Raw genomic sequence first — 24,564 nt, 5'->3', positions numbered from 1 at the left:
CTTAGACACCTAATCCAAGGGGAGGTGTTTAAGCAAGCAAGGAAGCTGGAGTCCTGCCTGCACCAGAAAAGCCACAAAGACACCACTGGGAACCCCAGTGCTCCAAAGTGCACGGTTCACAAAAGGCCCAGCCTGAAGGACGTCTGAGGGCTCTTCTGGCTCTGGTATCACGTGGTTCCACTTCCAGAGAGCAGTCAGTAGCTCTGGAACCTGGAAGCCAATGTGGCAGGCAGAGTTCTCGAGCAGTGCTTCTCTGCCTCTAGTGCGCTCACAGTCTCCTGGGGATCCTGATCAAATGCAGATCCTGATTCAGTAGGGCTACATGTGGCCTCATTTCTAACAAGCTCCCAGTGATGTTCAAGCTCCTGGCCCATGGACCACACTTTGAGTAGCAGTCTTAATATCATCTTCATCACCATTATCATCATCTCTAGCCAGGCCGTTGCTCTTGCCCTGTCACACATCCCCAATCAGGCAAACAGCCTAGGGCAGTGAGGAGAGCACCGTCCCAGAGTCAGGCAGATTGGGGTTGAATGCCGACTCTGCCACTTCACTCTGGAATTTGCGGCATCTTGCTCAGCCTCCGAGCTTAGCATGGATGCTACCAGGCTGAGTAATACTGAGTAATACTGTAAAGCAGGCAGGGGCTGCAGCTGAGGCCCAGCACGGTGCTCTCAGCCAACTCAGTCATCCTTCTGGAGCAAGGCAACCTGGCAAGACAGGGCCAGGGCTGACATGGGGAGCAGGGTGGGGGGACAGAAAGCAGGTGGTGAGAGGAAGTGGGAGAGGGAGGGAGAAGTCAGGGTTGGTATGTCAGAGAATTTTGACATTAAAGGAAAGTGCAAATTATATGCAAATGGCATCTCTGTCTAAGAATACTATGATTGGATAAAGATGCCTCTGCTTGGAGATATCCCCCATCTCTGCAGCCTGAGTCCAGAAGTGACCCTGACCTTAACTTCCCACATACCTATTGTCAAGATGGAAAGAAGTCATCACAAAACCTTGGCAACCATCTGATCCAACTTTCATCCCCATTTTGCAGGTGGAGAAATTGAGACCCAGAGAGGTTAAGCAACTTGCTCAAGATCATCTAGTGGGTGGCTGGTCTCTTGTCTGTGGCTCTGCATGAAATGGTGATAGGGAATAGGGGGACCCTTATTTCATACAGGCCCTGAAAAGGAGGCAGGCTGAAGGAGGCCGGAAGGGCGTGACAAGATGCTGTCACTGAGCCAACCAAAACAAAGCCATTTTGTCGGGCCAAGCAGCCAAGACAGGAAATAAAGATGTCAGGGCTACTGCTCCCCAGTTAGCGTCAGTGTTTCTCTTTAACCCAACCACCTGCAGGTGGCAAATCTGGCTGCCTTGGGGGCCCTACTTCTCACCAGCTCCTTGAGGATCTTGGCAAGACCGACAACTGCAGAGCTTGGGGGTAGGGAGCAGGACCCCGCCTTCTATGTGGTATAGGAAACGCACCTAGACTCTGGCATCGCCCAAGGCCAGCTTCCAAACCCATCTCTCACACTGGCTGTGTGACCTTAGGCAAGTGCCTCCCCTCTCTGGTCGTCAGGCTCCTTGGCTATGAAATGGAGACAGAAATTCCACCACACCAGGAACATTCAACTACACACAAAGGTGCAACGCCTGGCACAAACAGGCCCTTGACACATGTGACTTCCTGCCCTCATCCTGCCATCTGGTGACACAGACGCAGCCCTGCCCTTGGGGAGTTTCTAGTCTGTGGAGAGAGAAATTTAGTCTTTGAATAATTCAGAAGCGATTTACTCTTGGGCACCTGGAATATTTTCCTAGCACTAGCAGATTTGTTTTTTCATTGGGATTAAGGTTTACTCAAGCCAAGATCAAAATGAGTTTGCATTTTTGAGCTCACAGTGGAAGACAATTTTAGGAGAGAATAATGACCAAAAATGAAGACTTAGAAATTACTGAGTCAACTGACCAGAAGTGGATTTGTACTGGGCAGTGTGGGAAATAAAAGGACAAGAGGAAGACTCAGTGAGGCCACCCTGCAGGACCTCAGGAAGCATTGGCTGGAGGCCACAGGGCAGGTTGGTGGCCCGGGCCAGAGAGAACTGGGGCCTCCCACTTTGCTGTGAGCACAGGGGACGACAGCAGCAGGGTGGGAGAAGCGGCTAGCGGACCCCTGAGAAGCTCCATGCCTCCTGGTCCCTTGCTGGCTTGGCGCATTTCTGAGTTCTGCAGGGTGGGAGCTCACCTCTCCCCTTCCTAGGAGACCCTCAGATTTCAGCCAACCTTTGAGGTCCTCTCAGGCCCTCAGGTACATGGAATCTAGGGTTGTTCTCCACTAGCTTTCTGATCACTTCCTGCTCTGTTCCTCCATGGAACGTGAGTCTTTGAAGGTTTGGTCCACTGCGTATTCTTCTTTTGTAAATACCACTTCCACAGTGCCAATGAAGCATGGGTCCGGCTGGTCCACTCTGATAGCACTCTCACTCTATGCCACCCTGGCACCTGCCCTGCCTCTCCCAGAGATGGGGGTGCCAAAGCCGTAGTGCCCAGGGCCCATCTGGAATAACCAGTCAGAGTACCTCCTGGGCATGTCCAGCAGTGAGACCAGAAAGAGCCCTGCATGAGAGTTGAGAGACCTGGTTCTTGGCGCAGTGTTGCTGCCCACTTGCTGTGTGATCCTGGCCTCTCACTGGCCCTCTCTGTGTTTTATCTGTAAAACGTCCCCAACGTCCCTTCTGGCCCTGACATCCTCACCTGCTCCCCACCAAGCCCTCACCCATCGCCAAAGGGAGGCTGAGAAGGAGAGGAGAGGAGAGCTGGCCTGTCCTGAGCCCTGAGTGTTGGCCACCCAGAGCTCAGGGTAATGTGAGAGAGGTGAGCAGAGCTGGCACAGGGCCCTGCCTCTGCTCCAAACAATCCAGGGAGCCATGTGGTCGTGTGGGAAGGAAAGGGAAGCCCCACACTGCTTTAACTGCACGGAAGCCAGTCGGAGATTTAGAGCCGAGACTTAGCTTAAAGAAAAAATGGTGCTTATTTGGGTAGGTATACAAACTGATTGCTGCAAAGACTACTGGCAAAACTGATTATCTGACTGTGTGAAGAAACGGGATTAGGATGAGAAGAGGGAAGACGCCACAATCTGCAATTCTCATCCATCCTTCAGAAATTGGATCCTCTGTGCTTTCCCAGCCCTGCAAAGTAGAGCAAGCTCTTCCCACATCACAGAGATGGCAATCAGAGGCCCGGGGAAACTGGGAGACTGCTCAGGGTCACAGAGCAAGTTGGAGGCAGAGCCGGTTGAGACCTGCCCTGTCCTAACAACCTAGGAAGGCCCTCCCCTCCTTCTCTAGGGAAGCCCTGCTTTCTTAGCCCTGCTACAGGACTGCTGCTGGCTCTTCCCTGGAGGATGGTATGGTGTGTGGCCTCCAAGATGGATCCCAGCGACCCTCGCCTCCTGAGATCCTCACCTCATGTAGTCCCCTCCCACGCTGTGTGACGAAGCAGATATGACAAAATGACCTGGTGTGACTTCGAGGCTAGGTCACTGAAGACATTGCCACTTCCAGTTAGCCACCAAGTTGTGAGGATGCTCAAGCAGCCCTGCTTCTCTAAGAAGTCCACGTGGTGAGCAATGGAGGCCTCCCAACCACGCCAGCATGAACTGGCCAGGCATGTGAATGAGCCGTCTTGGAACGGGGCATCTGGGGGCAGACTCTCCAGCTCCAGTCAAGCCCTCAGATGGCTGCAGCCCTGGGCCAGCATCTCAGCTCTAAGAAACTTGGGGCCAGAAGCTCTCAGCTAAGCTGTTCCCAAACATCTAACCCAGAGAAACTGTGAGACATAATAAAAAAAAAAATTTTTTTTTTTTTTTGGCCGCGCCCATGCGGTATCTTAGTTCCCCGACCAGGGATGGAACCCATGCCCCTGCAGTGGAAGCATGGAATCTTAACCACTGGACCGCCAGGGAAGTCCCAATGTTTGTTTGCTTTTTAAGCCACTGAGTTTTGGGATAATTGTTATGCATTGATATGTAACTGATACAATAAGGAACAGGCCAGACCAGCAGGGACCCTCCACCCCACGGCTTGGCTTTCTATTCATGGGGTCCCAGGACTTGAAGGAGCTCAGGGGCCTGGGCTGGGAGGCTGGGTTATTAGGGCTGGTTTCCAGCAAAGAGACAGCAGTAGTTGTGACCATCGAATGATCTGTGTCCTACCAGTACCTCCTCAGCCATGGCCTGAAGATCCCTAGGGTCCCTAGAGTCCCATGGCCTGAAGATCAAGTCCACATGTCCTAATGAGGCGTGCAGGCCCTCCACAATCTGGGGCCTGGCCCGTGGTCTCATCCCCCTCCCACCAAGCCCTCCAGCCACAACTCCCACCCCTGCCCCACCCCACGATCCCTACCATCCTCTCACATTGCGCCTCTCTCTATTCCTTGGACAAGAAGAGCCCTCCTGGGACTCCACACCTTTGCATACGCTGTGCCCTCAGGCAGGCATATGCTCCTCCCTTTAGTCACCTGACAAACTCCTGCCTGAAACCTCACTGTAATGGTTGCCCCTCTGGGAAGCACCCAACGGTCTCAGGCAACTTCCCCTGGCACCCATAGCACCTCGTGATATATGGTTCACCTCTCCATCTCTCTCTCTCTCCCTCTGAGAGCAGGGCTGTGCCTTCCTTACCCACAGGCCTTTATCACATGGCACTGGGTTTGGCATGTTGTCTTTCTCCAATAAACTGTTTTGTTGAATTAATGAATGAATAAATAAACAAACGTGTCCTTGAGCACTTCACTCCCACTCTCTGGGGCTCAGTTATTCACCTCTAAAATAGGAATAATCATCATCTTCCCTTCCCTGCTTACTTCACAGCCTGTCGTGGTGATCCAGTGGGACAAAGGACGTAAACTGTGAAGTGCAATGCACCCATAAGGAGGGCTTCCCTTAACTCTGGCTAAGACATCACCACCACTCTGCCTGGCTGCCCTCTCCCCTAGCTTCCTAGTTCAAAGGACCTTCACAGGACCTTCTGAGAGAAAGGCAGAAAATTGTCCTCCTCTGTTCCCTGCCTCCCTCCCTCTCCCTGGAGCAATTCTGCTCTCCGTGCCACCCCCCTCTTCCCCCAGCAGCATGTAGAGGCCCCTCCAGCCATGATCTTCTCCCCCTCCTTTCTTTTCCCCCCTCTCTCTTTTCAACAAGCAAACTTGAGAAATGGTAACCGGTTTCCCATTATTCAAATGGCATGGAAATTACCTACTTGGCATTCCTCTTTGACATGGAGCCTTTAATTAGCCACTGGCTCCCCAGTCCCCGGTATTTCTCCTGCTCTGCAGCTCCCTCCCTTCCTCAGCCCCCTCCTCTATTAGCATCCTAATCAGAGATGTCCAGGCTTCAAGGGAAGAGAGAGAGAAGGAGCAGTGTTTCCGGAAAGAGCCCATCCATGGCTGGAGCGCGGAGCCTGGGTTGCAGTCTCTGCTCCTGTCACCAACACTCCAGCGACCCTGGACTTCGGTGAGGTCACACACAAGTTGGGGGCAGAGCTGTACTCTGATCAGTGCTCTAGCCCCAGTGCATATCTCCATCCTCAATTCCACAAAGTATCATCGCCCCTGTTGCACATATGCCCTTCCCAGACTTGCCTGGCCTTGGCTCCTGCCCTAGTCAGCCTTCCCTCTTTCAAGAGCTTAGACCTCCTGCTCCCTTGCCTATCGCTTTGCGGTGCTCACACCCCGGGGGCTCTAGGGATGTGGGAGAGCTGATCTGTGAGGTCAGTTCTCGGCATGGTAGGATACAGGCAAGGCGCCCAGTTCAAATCAACGCTCAGTGCAAATCAACACGTCTTTATTGGCAGGTGCCTGGTCCCTGCAGGTCATCCACCTGGAGTGGATGAGAGGCAACTGGTGCTGGGTGTCACGAGCCTGCAGCAGTGTGAGCCGCCGTCCTGGCTCTCAAGGAATTGGCAAACTAATCGAAAAGACTAGACTGTCGCACAGGATGCCACCAAGAATCAGGGAGGAGGCGGAGATGCTGGGCAAGTCACTCTACCTCTTGGGTGTGTTCGTTAAGATAACACTAACTGGGGACTTCCCTGGAGGCCCAGTGGTTAAGACTCCACGCTTCTACTACAGGGGGCACGGATTCGATCCTTGGTCGGGAAACTAGGATCCCACGTGATGAGTGGCACAGCCAAAAAAAAAAAGATAACACTAGCTACCACAACAGGTAGACCCTGAAATCTCAGAGAAGTGTTCCTCTTGCTCATGTAAAGTCCAAAGCAGCCCTGGGAGGGGGTAGAGGGAGAGTGCACCGACCGAGCTCCCCACGGTCATTGACTGGGCCGGGCTGAGAGAGGCTGTGCCATCCTCAACAGGCAGCTTCCAAGGTCACCCTGGGCCTGGGTGGGTGGCCGGCAGGTGGGAGAGAAAGGATGGACGCCTTAACCGCCTGGGCCCAGAAGTGGCGCACATCCCTTCGGGTCACATTCTATCTGTGAGAAACATACTGGGAAGTGCAATCCCGTGGGGACAGCTGCTTCCCCACACCGTGGAGGGGGAATACAGCAAGCTGTCTCTGCCACTTAAGCCTTGGTTTTATGATCTGTAAAATGAGGGCAAGGAGGACTGGATTGAATATCAGGACCGGGAAGAACGTCCCCCCATTTTACATCTGAGTCCACTGAAGTCTGGAAAGTTAACATGACTTGCCCACAATCACAAAGGCACACACAAAAATCTAGGTCTCTGGACTCTCAAACCAATGATAAAAAATTCCAGCTACCGCTCACCTCCTCACACAGGCCCTTTACAAACATTGCCTCTGATCCTCGAACAAGCTGTGAAGGAGGTACCATTGTCCTCATTTTACAGACAAGAACATTGAGGTTCAGAGGAAACAGCTTGCCCAAGGTCACCTGACTGGCAAGTAGCAAAGCCAAGAGTTGACCCTTCCCAAGCTGCCTCTCCTATTACTACACCGTCTTCTTCCCAAACAGCTAATGCTGAACTCTCCTTGGTACAAGGACCGAGGCCCCAGGCCTTCCCACACTCTGTCTCCTTGGAGCTGAAATCTCCTTTGCCTGCTCACCCTTGACCCCCTGCATGGGAGGTCACACCATGGGCAGCTATCTCTATCAACAACCAGCAGAGGGCCAGAGAGGCTGAGCCACTGCCCCAGTCACACAGCAAAGGAGGGCCTACAAAAACAGGATTGGGTTTAGCGAAAACTTTCCAGGTGGGAGTCCAGGGCTGCTGTGGTGCTTTCAGTGTCAGGAACTCAAGTTCCATCTACCTTGTTGCTCCACAGCCTCTCTCCTAAGTCCACCTCAGGGCCTAGCATGGCTGCCCCAGTGCTACATCTGCACTGCAGCCCGCAAGAAAGGAGAAACAGGGGAAGAGAGGTCACCCGTCCCTTTAAGGACACATCCTGGAAATTGCACATACCATTTCTGCTTCCATTCCCTTGTCCAGAACTTGCTAACATGGCTACACCTCATTGCAAGGGAATCTGGGAAATGCAGTCTTTGTTCTGGGTGGCCATGTGTTGGGTTCTTATTGAGAAAGAGGAGAGAATGCCTGTAGGAGGCCCGCAGTCTCTTTCCCAGAAACCAGTCAGGCTCAGGTCCCAGTCCAAGCACTGGGCCTGTGACAACACTGCCAGGGTGATGGAGACAAGGACTGCAGGCTTGGTGCAGTCCCAGGGGAAGAAATGATGGGTCCCCAGCTGACTCCTTCCTCTCCAGGAGCCTTGGCTCATATTTCTGGCTGTAAGGACTCAGCCCCAGGCAGGAGCCTAATGGGAACTAATGTCCATTGGGGTTTATTTGGCTTCCACCTGTGGGGTTGGTCTATCTGTCTTCTGGGAATGGGTAAGTGTCCTCCTCCGAAAGGGCAGAGAGGAGGGTTGAGCCCCCTTCTCTCTCACTGACTCACTCCCCCAAAATAAGTTCTCTGCAGAGAGGGAGTGAAGTGGGGTCCAAGACCTCCTCCCCTAACTTTCCCTGGAGCCACACCGTGATGGTTAACTTTATGGGTCAACTTGACTGGGCCATGGCCACACCGTGATGGTTAACTTTATGGGTCAACTTGACTGGGCCATGGCGCTCCCAGACCTTTGATCCAACATTACTCTGGGTGTGTCTGTGAGGGTGTTTCTGGATGAGATTAACATTTGAATTGGTAGACTGAGTAAAGCAGATTGGCCTCCCTAATGTGGGTGGGTCTCATCCAATCAGTTGAAGGCTTGAATAGAACAAAAAGACTAAGTAAGAGGGAACTCCTCCTGCCTGACTACTGGAGCTGGGACATTGGTTTTTCCCAGCCTTCAGACTCAAAAACATTGGCTCTTTTTAGGTCTCGAGCCTGGCAGCTCCCACACTGGAACTTACATCATCAGTTCTCCTGGCTCTCAGGCTTTTGGACTCCGACTTCAGCTGCACCAGTGGCTCTCCTGTCCCCATCTTGCCACCTGCAGACCTCAGCCTCCATAATTATATAAGCCAATTCCTCAAAAAAAATAAACAAACATATTATTTATTTATTTATTTATTCACTTACTATACGTAATAAGTATATCTCCACCCAACCGGTTCTCTTTCTCTGGAGAACCCTGACTAATGCACACACCTGCTTGAGGACCAGGCAAATTGGGGTCACTGGGCCAGCCCTGAGCTCCACTTTTTCTCAGTTGGGGGCTTGCACACGTCACCTAACTTGCCCAAGCCTTGGCTTCCTCACCTATAATATGGGGTCACCATAGCTGAGTCATAGGATTGGCACAAATACTAGATTAAATGAGATTACGTAAGTGAGAGGTCTGACACGTGGTAGATGGTTCCCTTCCCTTCCCCCATCCCCACCCAGGATAAAGCCCAATGAATTGGCAAGAGCAGGCAGCGGCTGTATCCTTCTGGAGGTAAAAGTTATCTTGGATTCATATATCCACAGCAGGTAGCCCTACAAAGGGACATAAAAATGTCTCCGAGAGCCACTCCCACACCAAGGCAGGGTTTATACATTTCTGAGATGCCTCCTCTTCGTATATTTTTCCTTCGGGGCTTTCCTCCCAACTTGATTCTTGCTCACCGGGAAACGTGGCAGGGGTGGCCTTGGCTAGGGGCCACTGTGGCTGCATCCCCAGTCCCACCCCCTGACCCCTACTCAGGTGTGACAGTGCCATCCTCCACCCCCCAAGTGTCGACCAGGAGTCTGTCCCGGCACTTCCAGGGCTATCCCAGATACTCCATTCTCTAGATGAAGAGAGAACTGGGGTGAGACGGAGGGAGGACCCATCAAGGCACACTGGCGGGGGGCCCTTGACCCATCCTGATAAAGACGGATGGTGCTTTGAAGGCCCTTTATAGTGTTCAAACAGTTCTGCCCCCTCTCTGGGGAGAGCACCCAGGAGAGGAGGGTCTGGCCCTGATTCTGTCACTACCTGGAAGAGAGGCCAAGACCTCAATCCCTCATCTATGACACAGGAGGGATTAGATGACCTTCATGGTCCCCGCCAGACTGATTATTTGCTGATGCAAGTGGTGGACACATGTCTCCTTTGTACACCAGCACCCATATCCCCTTCCCTTTAGCCCAACCTCCCTGTTAGGAAGCCCCCAACTGTGTGTACTGGGGGCAAGGGTGGAGGGTCCCCGCTGGTGGAGCATCCTGACCCGGCTGGCCTGCAGTGGGCAGCTCTCTGTCCTCTTCCCACTCCATGGGAGCTCCTGGGTTCCTGCTGTCCCCAAGATTAGCCTGTCCACCTCCTTAGGATCCAGGGAGGCCCCATGAAACTTAAATAAAATCCCCTTTTTGTTAGCTGCCCAGAATTGGTTTCCATTGCTGCAGATTCCCTGGCTGATACATAAGCCACGCCCACGCCCTGAACATATAAGCCCGTTCTTTAGGATGGCGCACCTGCCCTATTGCACATCCTTGAGTGTTTCCCCATCCCTGCCCCTTTTCATTATCAGTTACTGACGTCTCTTCCCCTTATTTATTTATTTATTTGTTTGTTTTTTAAATTTTTGGCCTCGCCACACGGCTGTGGGATCTTAGTTCCCCAATGAGGGATCGAACCCACACCCTCAGCAATGAAAGTGAGGAGTCCTACCCCCTGGACCACCAGGGAATTCCCTAGTCCCCTTTTTTAAGGGAGAAAAAGAAGAAGGTGGTAAATCCAGGATGAACAGAACTATTAAGAAGTATAGGGGCTTCCCTGGTGGCGCAGTGGTTGAGAATCTGCCTGCTAATGCAAGGGACGCGGGTTCGAGCCCTGGTCTGGGAGGATCCCACATGCCGCGGAGCAACTAGGCCGTGAGCCACAACTACTGAGCCTGCGCGTCTGGAGCCTGTGCTCCGCAGCAAGAGAGGCCGCGATAGTGAGGGGCCCGCGCACCACAACTAGAGAAAGCCCGCGCACAGAAACGAAGACCCAACACAGCCAAAAATAAATAAATAAATTTAAAAAAAAAGAAGTATAACCTTAAAGGTAGCTCCTCTCCAAAAACAGAAATCATAACGAACAGAACTGCACTGCTTTAACTTAGACTGTGTTCATCCAGCAGCCCTCTGCTGAGTGCCTGCTGGGTGCCAGGCACTGTGCGAGGCATGGGGACATGCACGAACATGGACACGCCTTCCCTGGAGCAGCTCACAGTCCAGCCTCCCTCGACAGATTAGAACCGAAGTCCCTTGGCAGCACGGTGTCCCCGTGTTTTATGAGATTTTGCATTATGTGAATTTGACACCGTGATATAAAGAGATTAAGAAAGTCTCACTTTATATGCAAAATCTGAAATAATGTGTATCTCAAACATTTTTCTTAAGCATGAAGCTGGCAGTGAATTGTAAACTACGCTTGCATGCTCACCACACGGCAACGCTACTTTAGCGGATAAACAGCAACACCTACCAACCTCTGTCAGGATTTGCCTTAAATTATGCAGCTTTCTGAATTACACAAGGCCTTCGGGACCGTGTGTCTCACATATGAGGCAACAGGTCTGGTGTTCAGAGCTCTGGCGGTGGAATCAGAGCGCCAGGATTTTACTCCCGTCTCCACCACTGTGTGATCTTGGACGAGGCACTGAGCTTCTCTGTGCCTCAGTTTCCTCATATGCACAATCAAGATAACAGTGCTGCCTCTAGGGGGCTTAGGAGGATTAAATGCGTTCTTCCACGCAACGTGCTCAGGGGAGAGCCTGCAGCCACTGGAGCAGGAGGTGTTTGCAGCGTCTCCCCAGGCTGTGGGTTGGCAGGAAGAGGTAAACACCCACATTATGAGGAACGTGAACTGCTGCCCAGAGCAGAAGCAGTTGCCTCAGCACCCTGTATGACCTTGGCCCTTGAGGTCCCTGGGGTTGCACAGCTACTAGAGACCTTCTTTACAGAGGTAGGGCCCTCGGATTCCAGCAACATCACTGCCCATTCATGCCCAGGGGGCTAGGGCACCATCCAGACCCTTGGCCATGACCATCTTTGGACTCTTTTTTCAGGGCATTCACAAACACTCTATAGATTCTTTTTAAAGCTAACCCAGCACTAATAAAGTCACATCTTCATCCAGAGGAGAAAGCTGAGCAGGTGCCCATAGCTCCCAGAGCCAAGCCTCTAGCCAGCACCCTGTGTGCCAAAAGCCTGCCTCTCTAAAGTGCTCCATCATAGTTAATTTTTTTAAGCCAATCTAATGTGATAAATTCTACCCTTACTTACTCTGGGGAAGTAAGGGAGGCCACCTAAGCTGGCCTGGAAGACTAGGGAGGCCTCCCCGGATGGGGGTGGAGGTACTGCTCTCCAGTATCTTGAATAAACCCAAGGAGCCAGGTGATGGGGTGGGGCAGGGTTGCCACAGATCAGGCAGGGGCAACAAAGGTATGGAAGAGAAAGCATTGGCACATTCAAGGAATTGCCAGTAGCTCCATATACAGTGGGAAGAGCGTCCACCAGGGTCTCACTCACTCACTTCAGTGAAATGGTTTCTGGAGCAAGTGAGTGAGGCTCAGAGAGACCCTCTCAGAGGGGTCCGTGGCCTTCTTTGCACTGTGGTTGCCTGCCTCTGGCAGTCTGGTGAAGCCCATGGGATCCCACCTTTAAAAGCATAAAACAAAGTATATAGAATTGCAAAGGAAATCAATTATAGCAAAATAGTTGTTATTTTCAAAAGATTTTACAAAATAAATGTGTGCTCCTAGTAATATACGAGGCTCTTTATCAATGCATTAAGTAATAAGACCTAGTGGCAGGAAGTAGTGCTGAGCAAAAATTGTTTTTCAAGATATTAGAACAACTGAGATATGATACGAAAATATCCTATGATTTCTATTGATGACAAATCCCCAGTACTGCTAATTCTACTGTGGTTCGTTGCCTACACTCTTAATAAAGGGAAATACTCAACTGCAGTTAAAGTTTAGGGAAAATAAAGATGTTACTTTTTCGCATCCAAGTTCACAGAGCCCCAGAATTCTCTCCACATTCCCCTGGGATCTCCAGGATGCCAGGAGCAAAACCCCCGCCTTACAGGAAGACCCGGCTTGGTTCTCAGAACACAGGGGTTAAGAGAATTGACCACTTGTTCCATTACTGCTGCAGGACCTTGGGCAAGAAACCCTGCCATTCGGTGCCTCAGTTTCTCGAGAATCAAATGAGTTGACACACATACAGCAGTCAGAATCATGCCTGACACACAGTCGTTGGTCAATAAATGAGGGTTCGCTCTTTTCATTCTTATTCTCAGCCACCAAAGACGATGGGGAGAGAAACTCGCCGAGAGGGGCTCATTATTTACTAACTGAAGTCATGTTAATAAGCACACGAAGCACAATTAGCAGAGTTATTTCAATTCTGAGGTCTGCTTGACTATAAAAGCCTCACATTTGTCCTTCCCCGATTTCTCTGCTAATTACAACTGCTGCCTTCGTCCATCGCAGCTGCCACATGACGCCCGTGTTGGCTGCATCTAAAGTAGTTGTTAAGGCCGCATAATGGCGCACGCTAACTAATTGACCATCATGCTGAGGATGAATGGAGTCAGACGACGGAGGCTGGCCAGGACTGGGCCCTAGGACCCCGAGCTGCACAGCCCCAGTGAGCTCTCAGGCCTCCACCTGCCCTCCCAAGCTGCCTCTTGGGACCAGGCTATGAGAGGGTGTAGGGATAGGAGTGCTGAACGAGGTGGCCCTGGGGACCCTGACTGGGGCCAGCCCTGCAGCTATTGATAACTTGCTGTGCAACCATGACTTGGCCCCTGAATGTCTCTGGGCTGTACTTTAATCATCTATAAAATGAGGAAGAGGAGCAGGTAGATCCAGATGCTCTCTAGAGCCCACCCTACTGTACTTTGATTGTTCCATAGTAGTTTCTCTTTAGAGTGGCTGGCAGTTCTGCCCAGTCCCCTGGGGGCACCACAGGCTGCCTGAGGGTGAGGAGGTATGAAAGGAGATTGGCAGAGACAGTGGTGCTCACGGAACATTCCATCTGGAGCCCCATACTTCCCAACTTTCATGCAGTTACAAGGCCAAGTTCTGGCCAAAGGACTGTGGGCAGAAGTAACCCAGAAGGGGCAAAGCAAAGAAGAGCTGGTACGTGGTTGCCCCACAGTCTCTTCTCACTTGTGGCCAAAAGGCTTTGTGGGGAGACGGAGGAATTGAGCTGAGATGGGAGCAGCACAGATTGCCAAACTGCCCCTTGGAGGACACACCCAGTGGACTTTGCAGAGGTTAGAAGTAAATCTTAGTTGTGTTACGCCATTAAGATTTGCAGGCTATTGTTACTATAGCATAACCTGGTCTCTCACCTCATATAGTTACTTTCCAAAAAGTATTCAAATGATGGGCTTTTTAAATAAAGGATTTAGGAGGTAACTGCTTCATAGTACTATTAAGAAAAGAGGTGTACTATAGCAAGAGGGAGTGGACTTTCTAACAATGAGACTGGCTCAGCCATGAGATGAGTGATCCTCCCAAGGCCCCCTCACCGTGCTCCCCATAACCCCTCAAGTGGGGAACTTGAAACCAAGTTTAATGCACCAGAAATCTATAAGCAGTCCCAACCGTGGGGACCAGGATAGAGAGTGAGAGACTAGACATTCTCAATTTTCACTTGGTGAGTTACAAAGAAAATAATGGGTCCCGTGACAGAAGAATCATGCGATGAATTTCAAAATTGAGAAGAAAGTATTTGGGTGTGGGTTTTACTCTGGGGTTCCCTCTCTCAAGAGGATATCGAAGAAGAATTAAGCACAATTCGGTTTTCCCCCTTCCCAGCCACAGATTTGCACCCCAAGAGGTTTCCCTTTCCCTTCTCCTGGAGGGGACTCCAGAATGTGGGAAAGAAATGGATCCTTTCTCATCTCTACAGGGTAAAGGAATCCTACAGAACTTGTGATTCATTTTTTTTTAATCTCAAAGTTCCTGAGTTAGGAAATAATTCCGGATTGTCCCAATCCTAAATCAAAGACCCTAGCATTGATCATGATTCTACAGCAGCACAGAATTCCACAGTCAGAAGAATCTTAAAGCAACAGAACAGTCCTGGAAAAAACAGGACAGCAGGGGTCACCCGCCTGCTCCGCCATCAAGGCCTAACCCACCAGGGGGGCCATTGGCTTCTTCTTCTTGGGGATGCCCAGGTGAGCCAGCCCCCAGCCTCCCTCTCTCCCCGTGCCCATGCTTCATGTCTCCACAGAGGAGCAAGCTGCAAGCAAGCTATCACCGTGCAGCAAATAAAGAAATAAAGAAATAAAGAGTGTGACTTTGTGTTTGAAGGACGAATGCCAAGTTTCCTCTCCAGGGCCCTCTCCCAAACCTCCGTATATCACCTCCACATGACCAAGCTGTCAGGCCTGCCACCCCAAGCTCTGCTTGGCTGTGATAAACACAAAACAACACATTTTCTACACCCTCAGGCCCTGCAATCAGGAAGAGGGGGGTGGAAAAAATCCATCCAAGCCATTTCAGGATTTATGTTTGAAACTCTTTTCCTTTGTCAGGGGAGAAAACGAGCAGATGTTCCTAAAGGTGAACCCTGTAAATCAGTGCAGATGTGTTGGTGCATCTTGCCCTTTTTGGCAACTCGGCTGGATTCAGTTTTGCACCAACACCTGGCCATGCGCATTGACACACACCCATCCCACCACCTCCCTTTGACTTGCCTACCTCTTATCTCTCTTTGAATCAGCCTCGACCCCTTCTCCAGGAAGTCTGCCCAGATTATGCTCATCTCTTGCCCAGCCCTACAACTTGGGCCCTTTCTCAGCCCCCAATGTGTTTAGGTCATTTCATAATCATTTACTTCTCTGCATCCCATGAACAGCCCAGGAACTCGTAGAGAGTGCTAACTGTCTCCCCCATCAGACAAGGAGCTCCCCCAGGACAGGACATGTCTCCCCCATCAATCCAGGCACTCCTAAGGACAGAAAGCATGCTTCCCCAACTCCATCCCTTTGGCAGGTCAATCACCCTGTTTTAGAAAGCAGGGGAAGCAACGTGACCACACCTTCTAACTCAAGGGTTCTAAACAAGGGGACATTGTGAAGTCTGGGAGTACCTGCCAAATGTCTGTACATACTTGTAATTTTCTGGAAGGAGGATCCATAGCTGTCAAGTGACCCTCAAATGGACCTGTTCAGAGGCAGAGTGAGAGCTCTGGAAGCACCAGGCACTGAATGGATTGTGACACCGGTGCCCTACCCTCACCCACCACATGTGATTCAAAATTAAAACAGCACTGAATTCTGAAACACAAAGCTTCCGCGATGCACAAGTTCATCAGAGCTAAACGTTCTACTTCTTGCTAAGTCTCCTGAGAGGGTGATCCCTGCACCAGGCCTGCTACATAGGAAAGGTTAAGGCCGGTGGCTCCCAGGATGGAGGTGGTGAAATAGAACGTGCCTCTCCCAGCCCCTGACGCAGTCAGGCAGGTGCCGAATCTGGCTAAGTCTCTCCCCTGGGAACCTCTGCTTCCCCAGCCTGCGCAGGGGCAAAGGAGGTGGGGGCCATCTCCACGTTTTCTGAACTGGAATGAGACACGGTAGATGAAACTCTGCAGCATCAGCCGGGCTTCACAGGACTCAGCACCCTGCGCACCCTCCTCCCTAAACACCCGCCCCTCCCTGCGCCCCTGACAGGCTCCGGGAGATGAAGGATTTAAGAACGCCCAAGAAATCCCCCACCACCTTTGAAAAGCCATCAGCCCTGAATCTGGCGGGCCTCGTGCAACCCAAGTCCACTTCAATACACAGCCTCACCAGCCATACCCTAAGCACAAGCCTGGAAGTCAAATCCCCCAAAGCAAGGGGTCAAGGTTAAGGCTGAGACCCCACTTCCCAATCCTCCCAGGGTTTTGAGACCAACAGGACACACACAGAGGATGTTGGATGAAGCAGCAGCAGGGGCTCCAGACTGGGAGTCGGGAAAACTAGTTCCAGGTCACAGCTCAGACACCACCACGCTATGCAACCCCGGGCAAGTCACTGCGCCCTCCAGCCTCCACTTCCTCCATCTATAAAGGGAGGGGTTTGGCCACATCTGTGTGTCTTGGTTGGGGGTCTACACCACAGAGAGGTGCTGGCTAGGAAGACTCATCTCGGAGCCTTTTCTCCACCTCAGGATGCTAGTCTGGTCTTCCCATGGCCCCCCGAACGCCAGCCAACACTCCCCAAACTGGGCATTTGCCTTAGGGAGGAATCTTTAATTTCGTGGGAGAATGAACAGGAAGACAGCAGCCCGGCCCCTGGGGGAAGTGCCAGCAGAGAGTAGAAGCAAAGGGGCTTGAACTCTCAGACCATGGTCTGGCTCAAGGGAGAGGGTGGCAAGGCAGGGTGCAGACAGGGCCCTGAGAACCTGGCAGTTATGATTTCCTTTGGGCCCTAAGGGCTCTTACTCTGTTGAGAAGGAAGGGAAGTACCAAAAAGCAAAAAGGATATGGGAGAAAAGCAAGGTTTGCTGAGGTTTTGCTAGGCACACGAATAACTGCATTTAATCCCCACAGACCTATGAAGTCATACTATTGTTATCCCCATTGTACAGATGAGAAAACTGGGGTACAGAGAGGTCAAATAACCTACCCAAGATCACATAACAAGGAAATGACAGGACCAAGACACAAACTCCAAAGCACATGTTCTTTCCATGGGATTAGTCCACTGACAGGGACCTCCGGCATCAGGCTCAGAGACCCCAGGATACAGGCTGGCTAGGGCTCTCCTTCAAGGAACTAGATGGGCAGTCACTGCCCAAGGTGTTGCGACAGGTCACTGCCCCTCTCCCACTACACACCACCTGCCCTGCTCCCAGGAGGCTCTCAGAGCCCAGCCACCCCTTGGTCCCCTCAGCTCTGAGCCGGACACCTGGAAGGCCAGCAATGGGACACCTCAAGCCTCCTCCAGGAAGTTCAGTCACCCCTGGGCTAGGCAGCACAGTTTCTCCCTGCCACCCCAGCTCTGCCATGCCATGATGTGCCCACAGCCCGGCTGGGCTCCCAGCCCCCAGCTGCCTGGCTCATGACCACTGTGTGTAGTGAAGTGTGCAGTCTAATTGTGTCCCCTAATGATAGCCCTCAGCCGCCAGGAGACAGGTGCAGAGGCGGAGGGGAGGGCCTGGAGCTGGAGCCCGGGGAAGGGGCAAGGGCTCCATCCCATTCCCATACCTACAGAGGACTCAGGGGAGGGGATCATGGAAATGGGGGGATGCTGGGGTGGGAGGGGTGCCTAGCCTCCTGGGACCACAGAGTCAGGCTCTTAGAAGGAGCTCTCCAGCCACCAGAACCTTCAGAAAGAATATTCTTAAATAGCTCCTTACACAGCTAACCGCTGTTAAAAGAAGATAGGATCTGTCAGTGCGGAGGCCAGCCAGGCAGAGAAGATTCAGTGGGAAGGGCAGTGGCCCAAAAGAAAGGACCCCTGGTTTCCCCACCAACTTGCTGTGTGACCCTGGTAAGCCATGGCCCCTCTACGAGCCTCAGTTTCCTTGTCTGAAAATCAGGATTTGGGTTTGAACTCATGTATGCAACAAATGATTCATGCTAAGTAGGTTCCAGGCCCTGAATTAGGTCCTGGGGATGGAAAGCACAGGTGAGACCAAAGGATGACTGAGAAAGACACAGGCTCTGCTCTCAGGGAGCCTGCAGTCTAGGAGAGAAGCTAAGATTTATAATAATACTAACAGCTAACAGTGATGGAGCACCTACTGCTTACCAGGCAAAACCCTATGAGATAGATGCTAGTATTAACCCCGTTTCACAGATGAAGAAACTGAGAGTCAGAGAGGTTCAGTAATTTGCCCAAGGTCACACAGCTAGTAAGTAGCAGAGCCAGGATAAGAGTAAAGACAAAATACTGTGGGTATTCAGGAGAGGGAAGGTTTCCTGGAGGGGGTGGCTTCTGACCTGAGCCTTTGAAAGACAGGGGCAATTTGGACAGGCAAACATTTAGGGAAGGGGTAGTAAGAAATTCTATTAACTGAAAATTCCAATAGCACTTGGCCCCCAGTCTCTGCCAAAACACCAACCACGGCCCCAGGAGAGCAGCAGAACCCAGGCCAGCCGCTGCACAGCAGCACTGATAGAGGATGGATGCAAGAAGGATGAGTGGCAAAGGGGGAGGGAGGAGGTGGGGAAAATAAGAACACTTCCCAAACCAAGTCCTGGCTGAGCTCCTAGAAATGGGGCAAGAGGGAAAGCCAGAGGGCAGCAGGGCGGTTTTCAACAGACCAAGGAGGAGGGCGCACTCCACACATGGAGGAGGGGAGGGCAGTGTCCCCAGCACCCTAAGGATTAAAACCCCAGTGGTGAGCCATGCACACTCCGAACACTGTGCAGACATAAACCACAGTGCTGGGGAGGATATTTATTGACGTGGGAAAATGTTCATGTATATTTCAAGTGAAAAGGCAGGTTGCAAAATAACATGTATGGTATGATGCCATTCTTGGAAGGAGAAAAATATCTTTATATAAGTCTGGAAGGATATACATCCAAAATTTCAACAGTGGTTATCTCTGGGCAGTAGAGTGTGGATGACTTTTATCTTCTTTACACTTACCTATATTTTCTAATTCTTCTACAATAACAGGCATTATCTGTGTAATTTTTAAAGCTTCTTTTTTTTTTTTTTTTTTTTTTTAATGCAGTAAACACATCAAGGATTTTGGCAGTGTGGTGTGGGCAGGAGAAGAGATGGGCCAGCCACCTGGGTGCAGTGGTGGCAGAGGATGGAGGGTGGCAGCGCTCCACCAGGATGGGGGTGGGGTGGGATGGGGAGGAAGGCCATGCTTCCTTGACAGGACAAAGGACTTATTAAAAAGACTAGCTCATGGGGCCCAGCCTCCTCCATCTTCTGCCCCCCAGTCTCCTCAGAGCCCAGAGGTCTTTCCAGCCCCCAGAAGTGAAGGGTCCAGTCTGGAAGCCCATGGCTTTCTGATAGAGCACAGAGTGGAGGGGGTGGAGCCGCTGGGGGTCCCAGAAGAGATGCGAATTTGGAGCGCTAAGCTAGGCAGCTTTGAGAGGAAGCCGGGCCTCAGAGAGAGAATTGGGCCTGGCATGGAGCAGGGGCCAGGGTGATGGGAGAAGCAGCCTGGAGGGTTAATCCAGGTTACCACCAAGTGCAGAGCTCTCTGGGGAGGGGAGCCCCGTGGAGCTCTTGATCTGATGGGAAGTTTACTGAGCTCCAGGCTGAGGAGGGAGTGGAAGGTGAACTGGCCTTCCTGGCCCTTCTCCGAGAAAAAGATAGGAAAGACTGAACAGAAGCCACAGTAGTACCGGCCTGTGTCACGTGTTTGTTACTCTCTTTGTTACTCTCTTTGCTCCCTTCTGTTTCCCCTGTCATTAGCAGTAAAACCCTAAAAACAGCCAGGACTCTCCTTGATTGCATAATAATCAGAGCTTCTAAAACATCCATAGGCTATCTTTGAAGGTAGTGAGCTTCCTGTGCCTAGAGGTATTCAAATAGAAACCGGGCCACCTTCCTGGCCTGCTCTCAAGGGTTTTGCATCAGAAAAACAGTCAGACCTCTGAGGTCCCTCTCATTCCTGAGATCCTCTGAGTCAGTGAAAGCGGGGTTTTAGGCAGCAGTGGCCCGGAAGAAGGTGCCAGGAAAAAGAAACTGTGAAGGCACACACCCTGCCCCTCCCTTGTCCTCACAAATCTCAAGGACCTCACAGGGTCTGAGGGACGATCTGTCTGCACGCATGGTCCCCCTTCCCTGCTTCAGTCGAGATGGATGTCTGGTCTACCTTGTGCAAGTGCTGTTCAGGTTCAGGGCCGGAAGAAGAAAACATGCCCGGTATAAAGGGAAGCAGGAGTTCACACAAGGTCACAGGGAACTTTGCAAATTGAAACATCAGCCTCATTCTAATTATTAGTCTTTCAGCGAGTGCACTGAGGTGACAGCACAGACCTCCAAGAGCCTTTGGCAGTGCATGGAATTAGTGGAAGCATCCGCATCATTGTTGGTTACAGATACGGGAGAATCAGCAAAGATAAAATGCTGTAAAAATGTGGTAGGTCATGCAAAGCAAACTGATACTAGCGTAGTCACACTGTTTACCATTTACCTCTCACACACAGCCAAGTAACTATTGGCATTCATTGTTAAATGGGGAGGGTTGATGGGGGGCCGACTTGAGTTTGCTGGAAGGAAGAACTCCCCAGTAATTAGGGCAGCCCAACAGCGGCCAACAGCGGGACCTCAGGGAGGCCGTGAGCTCCCTGTCCTGAAAGAAATATTCAAGCAGAGGCCGGCCGCGATGGAGGGCTGGCTGGGTCCCTTCCGCTCCCCACTCAGATCCACTCTCCATCCTCACCCTGCCCTCGGCCCAGCATGGACCCCATCACAGCCTGACTCCCTCTGCCTCCTGGTTGGGTCTGGCCGATGGGAGCCCTGGCAGGACACAGGAGAGGGGACAAGTACTTGTTTCCCACACTCCCTCCCTGCAAGGCCACCTTGGGCCTCAGGACCTCAAGACAGAAGGTCACAGCTCCCCGTGGAGCAGCCTGCACCACGCACCCGGTGACCTCTGGCTTCTGATTTCTGCTCCGTTCTCCCCGCTCTCGCAGCCCAAGCGAGGGGTAGAGCCAGGGAATAGCTGTTCCTAGCCCTGAGGCACTGCTCTACCCCTTGTGGCTTCCCTACACCGTGCCCACACCTTTGTAAATTGTGCCTTTATTAAAACCTTCCTGGAATTATCCTAATGTGAGGGTGTCATTTGTTTCCTGCTGCGATCCTGGTTGATACATGGGGGCTCCCAATCAGAGAAAAAACTAAACTGTATGGGCTCTCGACACCGTACAATTAATTTAGCAGCTCCATGAAATGTGAGTCAGATTCACTTTGTCGTAGGCTTTATTTCATTACAGTACTAAACTTTATGTTATCAGCCATTATCAGATATAGCTTGTGGCTTACAGCTTCCAAAACCATTGCTGCCCATGGCTGCTGTCTATAGATAGAGAAACTGAGGCCTCCCAGAACCTTACCCAAGGTCACAGCCAAACACAGGAAGCCAGGAACCCCAGGATCCCACCCCAGGGTGGCTTCTCTGAGCAGAGCAATCCGACTGGTCCGCCCAGGCATGCTTCCCTTTCCCCCTCCCACCACTGAAGCAGCTGCCCCTTCTCTCCTCAGTCCCCTTTCCTCCCCATTCCCTCGTGGGAGAGGCTGGTGGGGAAAATGATGAGGATTTTATAGCATTCCGTGGTAAGCACTTAATAACTCTCCAGGCTATAGATCTGTGCTTCGCATGGGCTGGGGATAATTCACAGTAAAATATGACTTTTCATTTATCACACTGACGTGTAATAAATACTTCCCAGTGAAGGTTGGGCACAAAAGCGGGTGGGGTGAACGACAATCAGATGAGGCTCCATGACTGGGTGTTGGGGTTCAGGTCCGTGGCAGGTGGACTCAGGGACCCAGAACCCTGAAACTAGGGATGCTCACGACGTAAAGGGAAATTCCTCAGGGACTATCAGCCAGTGCGGCACCACAGGTCCCCCACCAGCCTCATCACCACTTCTGAAAAATCAGGAACATCCCTCCTGGAGCCAAACTCCCCCCAAAGACCTGTGGGGCCTGAAACCAATGTGCAACCAACAGCCCAGGCAGCTCTCCTCCTCCTCCACTCTCACATCTGGACCTGACTTGTCTCAAGAGCTTCCCACCCGCCCTCCCCTTCCACCACCCCCTTTCCAGCCCAACTGACACTGAGCTAATAACTGGACATCTAGATTGTTTTCCAATTTTTCACAATTAGATAATAATCATAATAGCTCCCATTTATTCTGCATCTTCCGTGGGTCAGGAGCACTCGATCATTGAATTCTCAAAACCCCTCACGGCGTTATCACCACCGCCAGCTCTCAGGGGAGGACACCGATGCTCAGAGGACTGAGCCTCTTGCCCAGGGTCACACTGTGACCTGTCGGACTACCAGTCCCACTGTCCCCATGGCCGTGTGTCTCAGGGCAGGCTCTGCTGAAGCAGATCTTGGGACAAGGATTTGAGGGCAAGATGTTTATCTAGGAGCATCAGTAGGAGGGTGGGGCTGGGAAACAGGGGAGGAAGGAAGCCAATACAGAACGTGTTATGAGCAGGTTACCACAGAGGACAACTGGTGGGGGGGGGAGGGGTGTCTGGAGACAATGTAGAGCACGCCTCAGGGTAATCCCGCCCAGTGAGTGAGGAGTTCACTCTGAGTGATTAGTAGAGAGTGTTCACTGGCCCTGCTGAGATGGCTGAGCAGTTCCAGGAGCCAGAGAAAGCCCTGGGGCAGAGTCCCAGGTTGCAAGCTGGAGGTGACAGCCATTGGATCCCCGCACATTGAAATGCTGAGTGTGAGGGGCACGGGCAGAGCACCGGCAGCACCTGCCTCTCTGGACCCCTGTCACTGCTTGCCTGGACAAACTCAGTAGTCACCTAAGTGCTCTCCCTGTCTTGGTCTTGCCCCATCTGACATATCCCCCAGCCCCAGACAGTAAGCACATTCCACCTTAGTCCACATAGCAAAGGATGGGTTGGAAAGTATCCCCTCCACCAGGAAGGATACCTTGCTGATGTCTCAGAGGGAGGGGGCCTGACCACCCAAACGTAGAGACCACAGGGTCTGAATTATCTTTGAATCCTCACTCAGTGCCTAAGGCAGGGCGTGGTCTACAGTAGGTACTCAGTAAATTTTGCTGCATTTTAAATAAATCCCCCCCAGGCAGGCTTTGCCGTGAGGGGAGGGCTGGCTTCTCTGATAACCCCGCTGCACCACTCCTACTGAAGAACTAATCATGCCTTCCTTGCTCTGTCCAGTTCAGGCTGCTACCCCAGCCCCTAGAGCAAGGCTGCCTCCCTGGGAGACTGAGTCTCTGGCACGTCTTAGTGTATGCATGTACACACACACACACACACACACACACACACACACACACACACACACACTGCCCAGAGCTGAGCCTAGAGCCTGACTTAGTCTTACTACATGCTGGTCAAACGTATGCCTAAGTGACAGAATTAATAATTGGTTAATGAGTGGTGCCATGACCCCAGCTTGAGAATTTCTTTGGACCAGCGGCCTCATGTGGCCAGGAGTCTACTGGCCTGGTGGAAGGAGAGGCAGGGGTACAGTAGAGGTATCCATGATGGTGAGAGGCTGCATGGTGCCCACACACTACCACCACCAGGGGCGCTCTTCCCTCCTCTTAGAGTTCTGACTCCAAGACCAATGACCTGGCCCATGTCCAACCATAGAGACAAGGAACCAAGACAAGGATGACTGGCCAAGGACCAACAGCTGACTCTGACTGAGCTGCATCAGTGCAAAGAGCCAGGGCTCTGGGATGCCATTCAAGTTATTTTCCACCTGGAAAGCCGACTTTCCTGACAATGCTCCACAATTTGACAGGAAAGTGAGCTAGGGGACACATGTATCTCAGATCAAATACTTGCTCTGCTATTTGCCACTATGTGACCTAATGCAAGTGACAATTTTGCTAAGCCTCAGTCTTTTCATCTGTAAAATGGGCAAAATAATCCGTGCCACACAAAGTGGCTGAAAGAGAATAGATAACTCAGGCAAAGTCCACAGCCCAGTGACCAACACATAGTAAGCACTTGGTTTTCTCCTCACTTTCTGTCTGGCCTGGAGAGTCAAAAGCAACTGCCTACCATCTTGACCCAAAGACCCCATACAAAGATGATGTAGAATCTCCCCAAGAGCCCATGCAAGAAGAAATCTCAGGAATCACAGGAGGGGTGGCTGAGCATCCTGCTTCTCTGAAAACTTCTGAAACAAGAGCATCTCTGTCCATTCTCCTGCAGCTTTCCTCCCTCCCACCCTGCCAAGCCCCAGGTCAGAAGAGGGACCAGATGAATCCCATTACTAACATTCTTTAACTCCACGAATTCAGGAATTCTCTCAGGTCCTGAGTGATCTTCACAGCCTCACTGTCCTTACAGGGCAGAGTGTATGTGAACCCATTTTTCAGATGAGAAAGCTGAAGCTCAAAGGGGATAACAGATCTCCAAAAGCTCCTCAGCAGATCTATGGGGAGAATGGAGACCTGGGCCATGGGACTGCCTCCCCTGCCCTTGACCCATGG

The 24,564-nt window shown here is 51.7% G+C and overlaps 1 protein-coding gene across 5 annotated transcripts in view; it reads right to left on the bottom strand.

Moving 5' to 3' along the window:
- Positions 1-24,564, bottom strand: part of CCT6B (chaperonin containing TCP1 subunit 6B) — a 185,517-nt gene that overhangs the window by 83,624 nt on the left and 77,329 nt on the right. For 2 of the 5 annotated variants that reach the window (XR_014257978.1, XR_014257979.1), the window contains exon 8: positions 8,376-8,493. The exons of 1 other annotated variant lie outside the window; for it this stretch is intronic. Coding sequence is in view for 1 of the 4 variants with exons in the window: in XM_082443751.1 (XP_082299877.1) it covers positions 8,465-8,493 (29 nt within the window). In the remaining 3 variants the exon portion in view is untranslated. Of the gene's footprint in view, positions 1-8,073; positions 8,494-24,564 lie in introns of those variants that run through there. 2 more of the 5 variants (XM_082443751.1, XM_082443753.1) reach the window with 1 other exon arrangement.

This window comes from Balaenoptera physalus (assembly GCF_965194825.1).
Source record: "Balaenoptera physalus genome assembly, chromosome: 20".
NCBI lineage: Eukaryota > Metazoa > Chordata > Mammalia > Artiodactyla > Balaenopteridae > Balaenoptera > Balaenoptera physalus.
The sequence above is the reverse complement of the archived record's forward strand: the minus strand, read 5'-3'. Positions and strand labels throughout refer to the sequence as shown.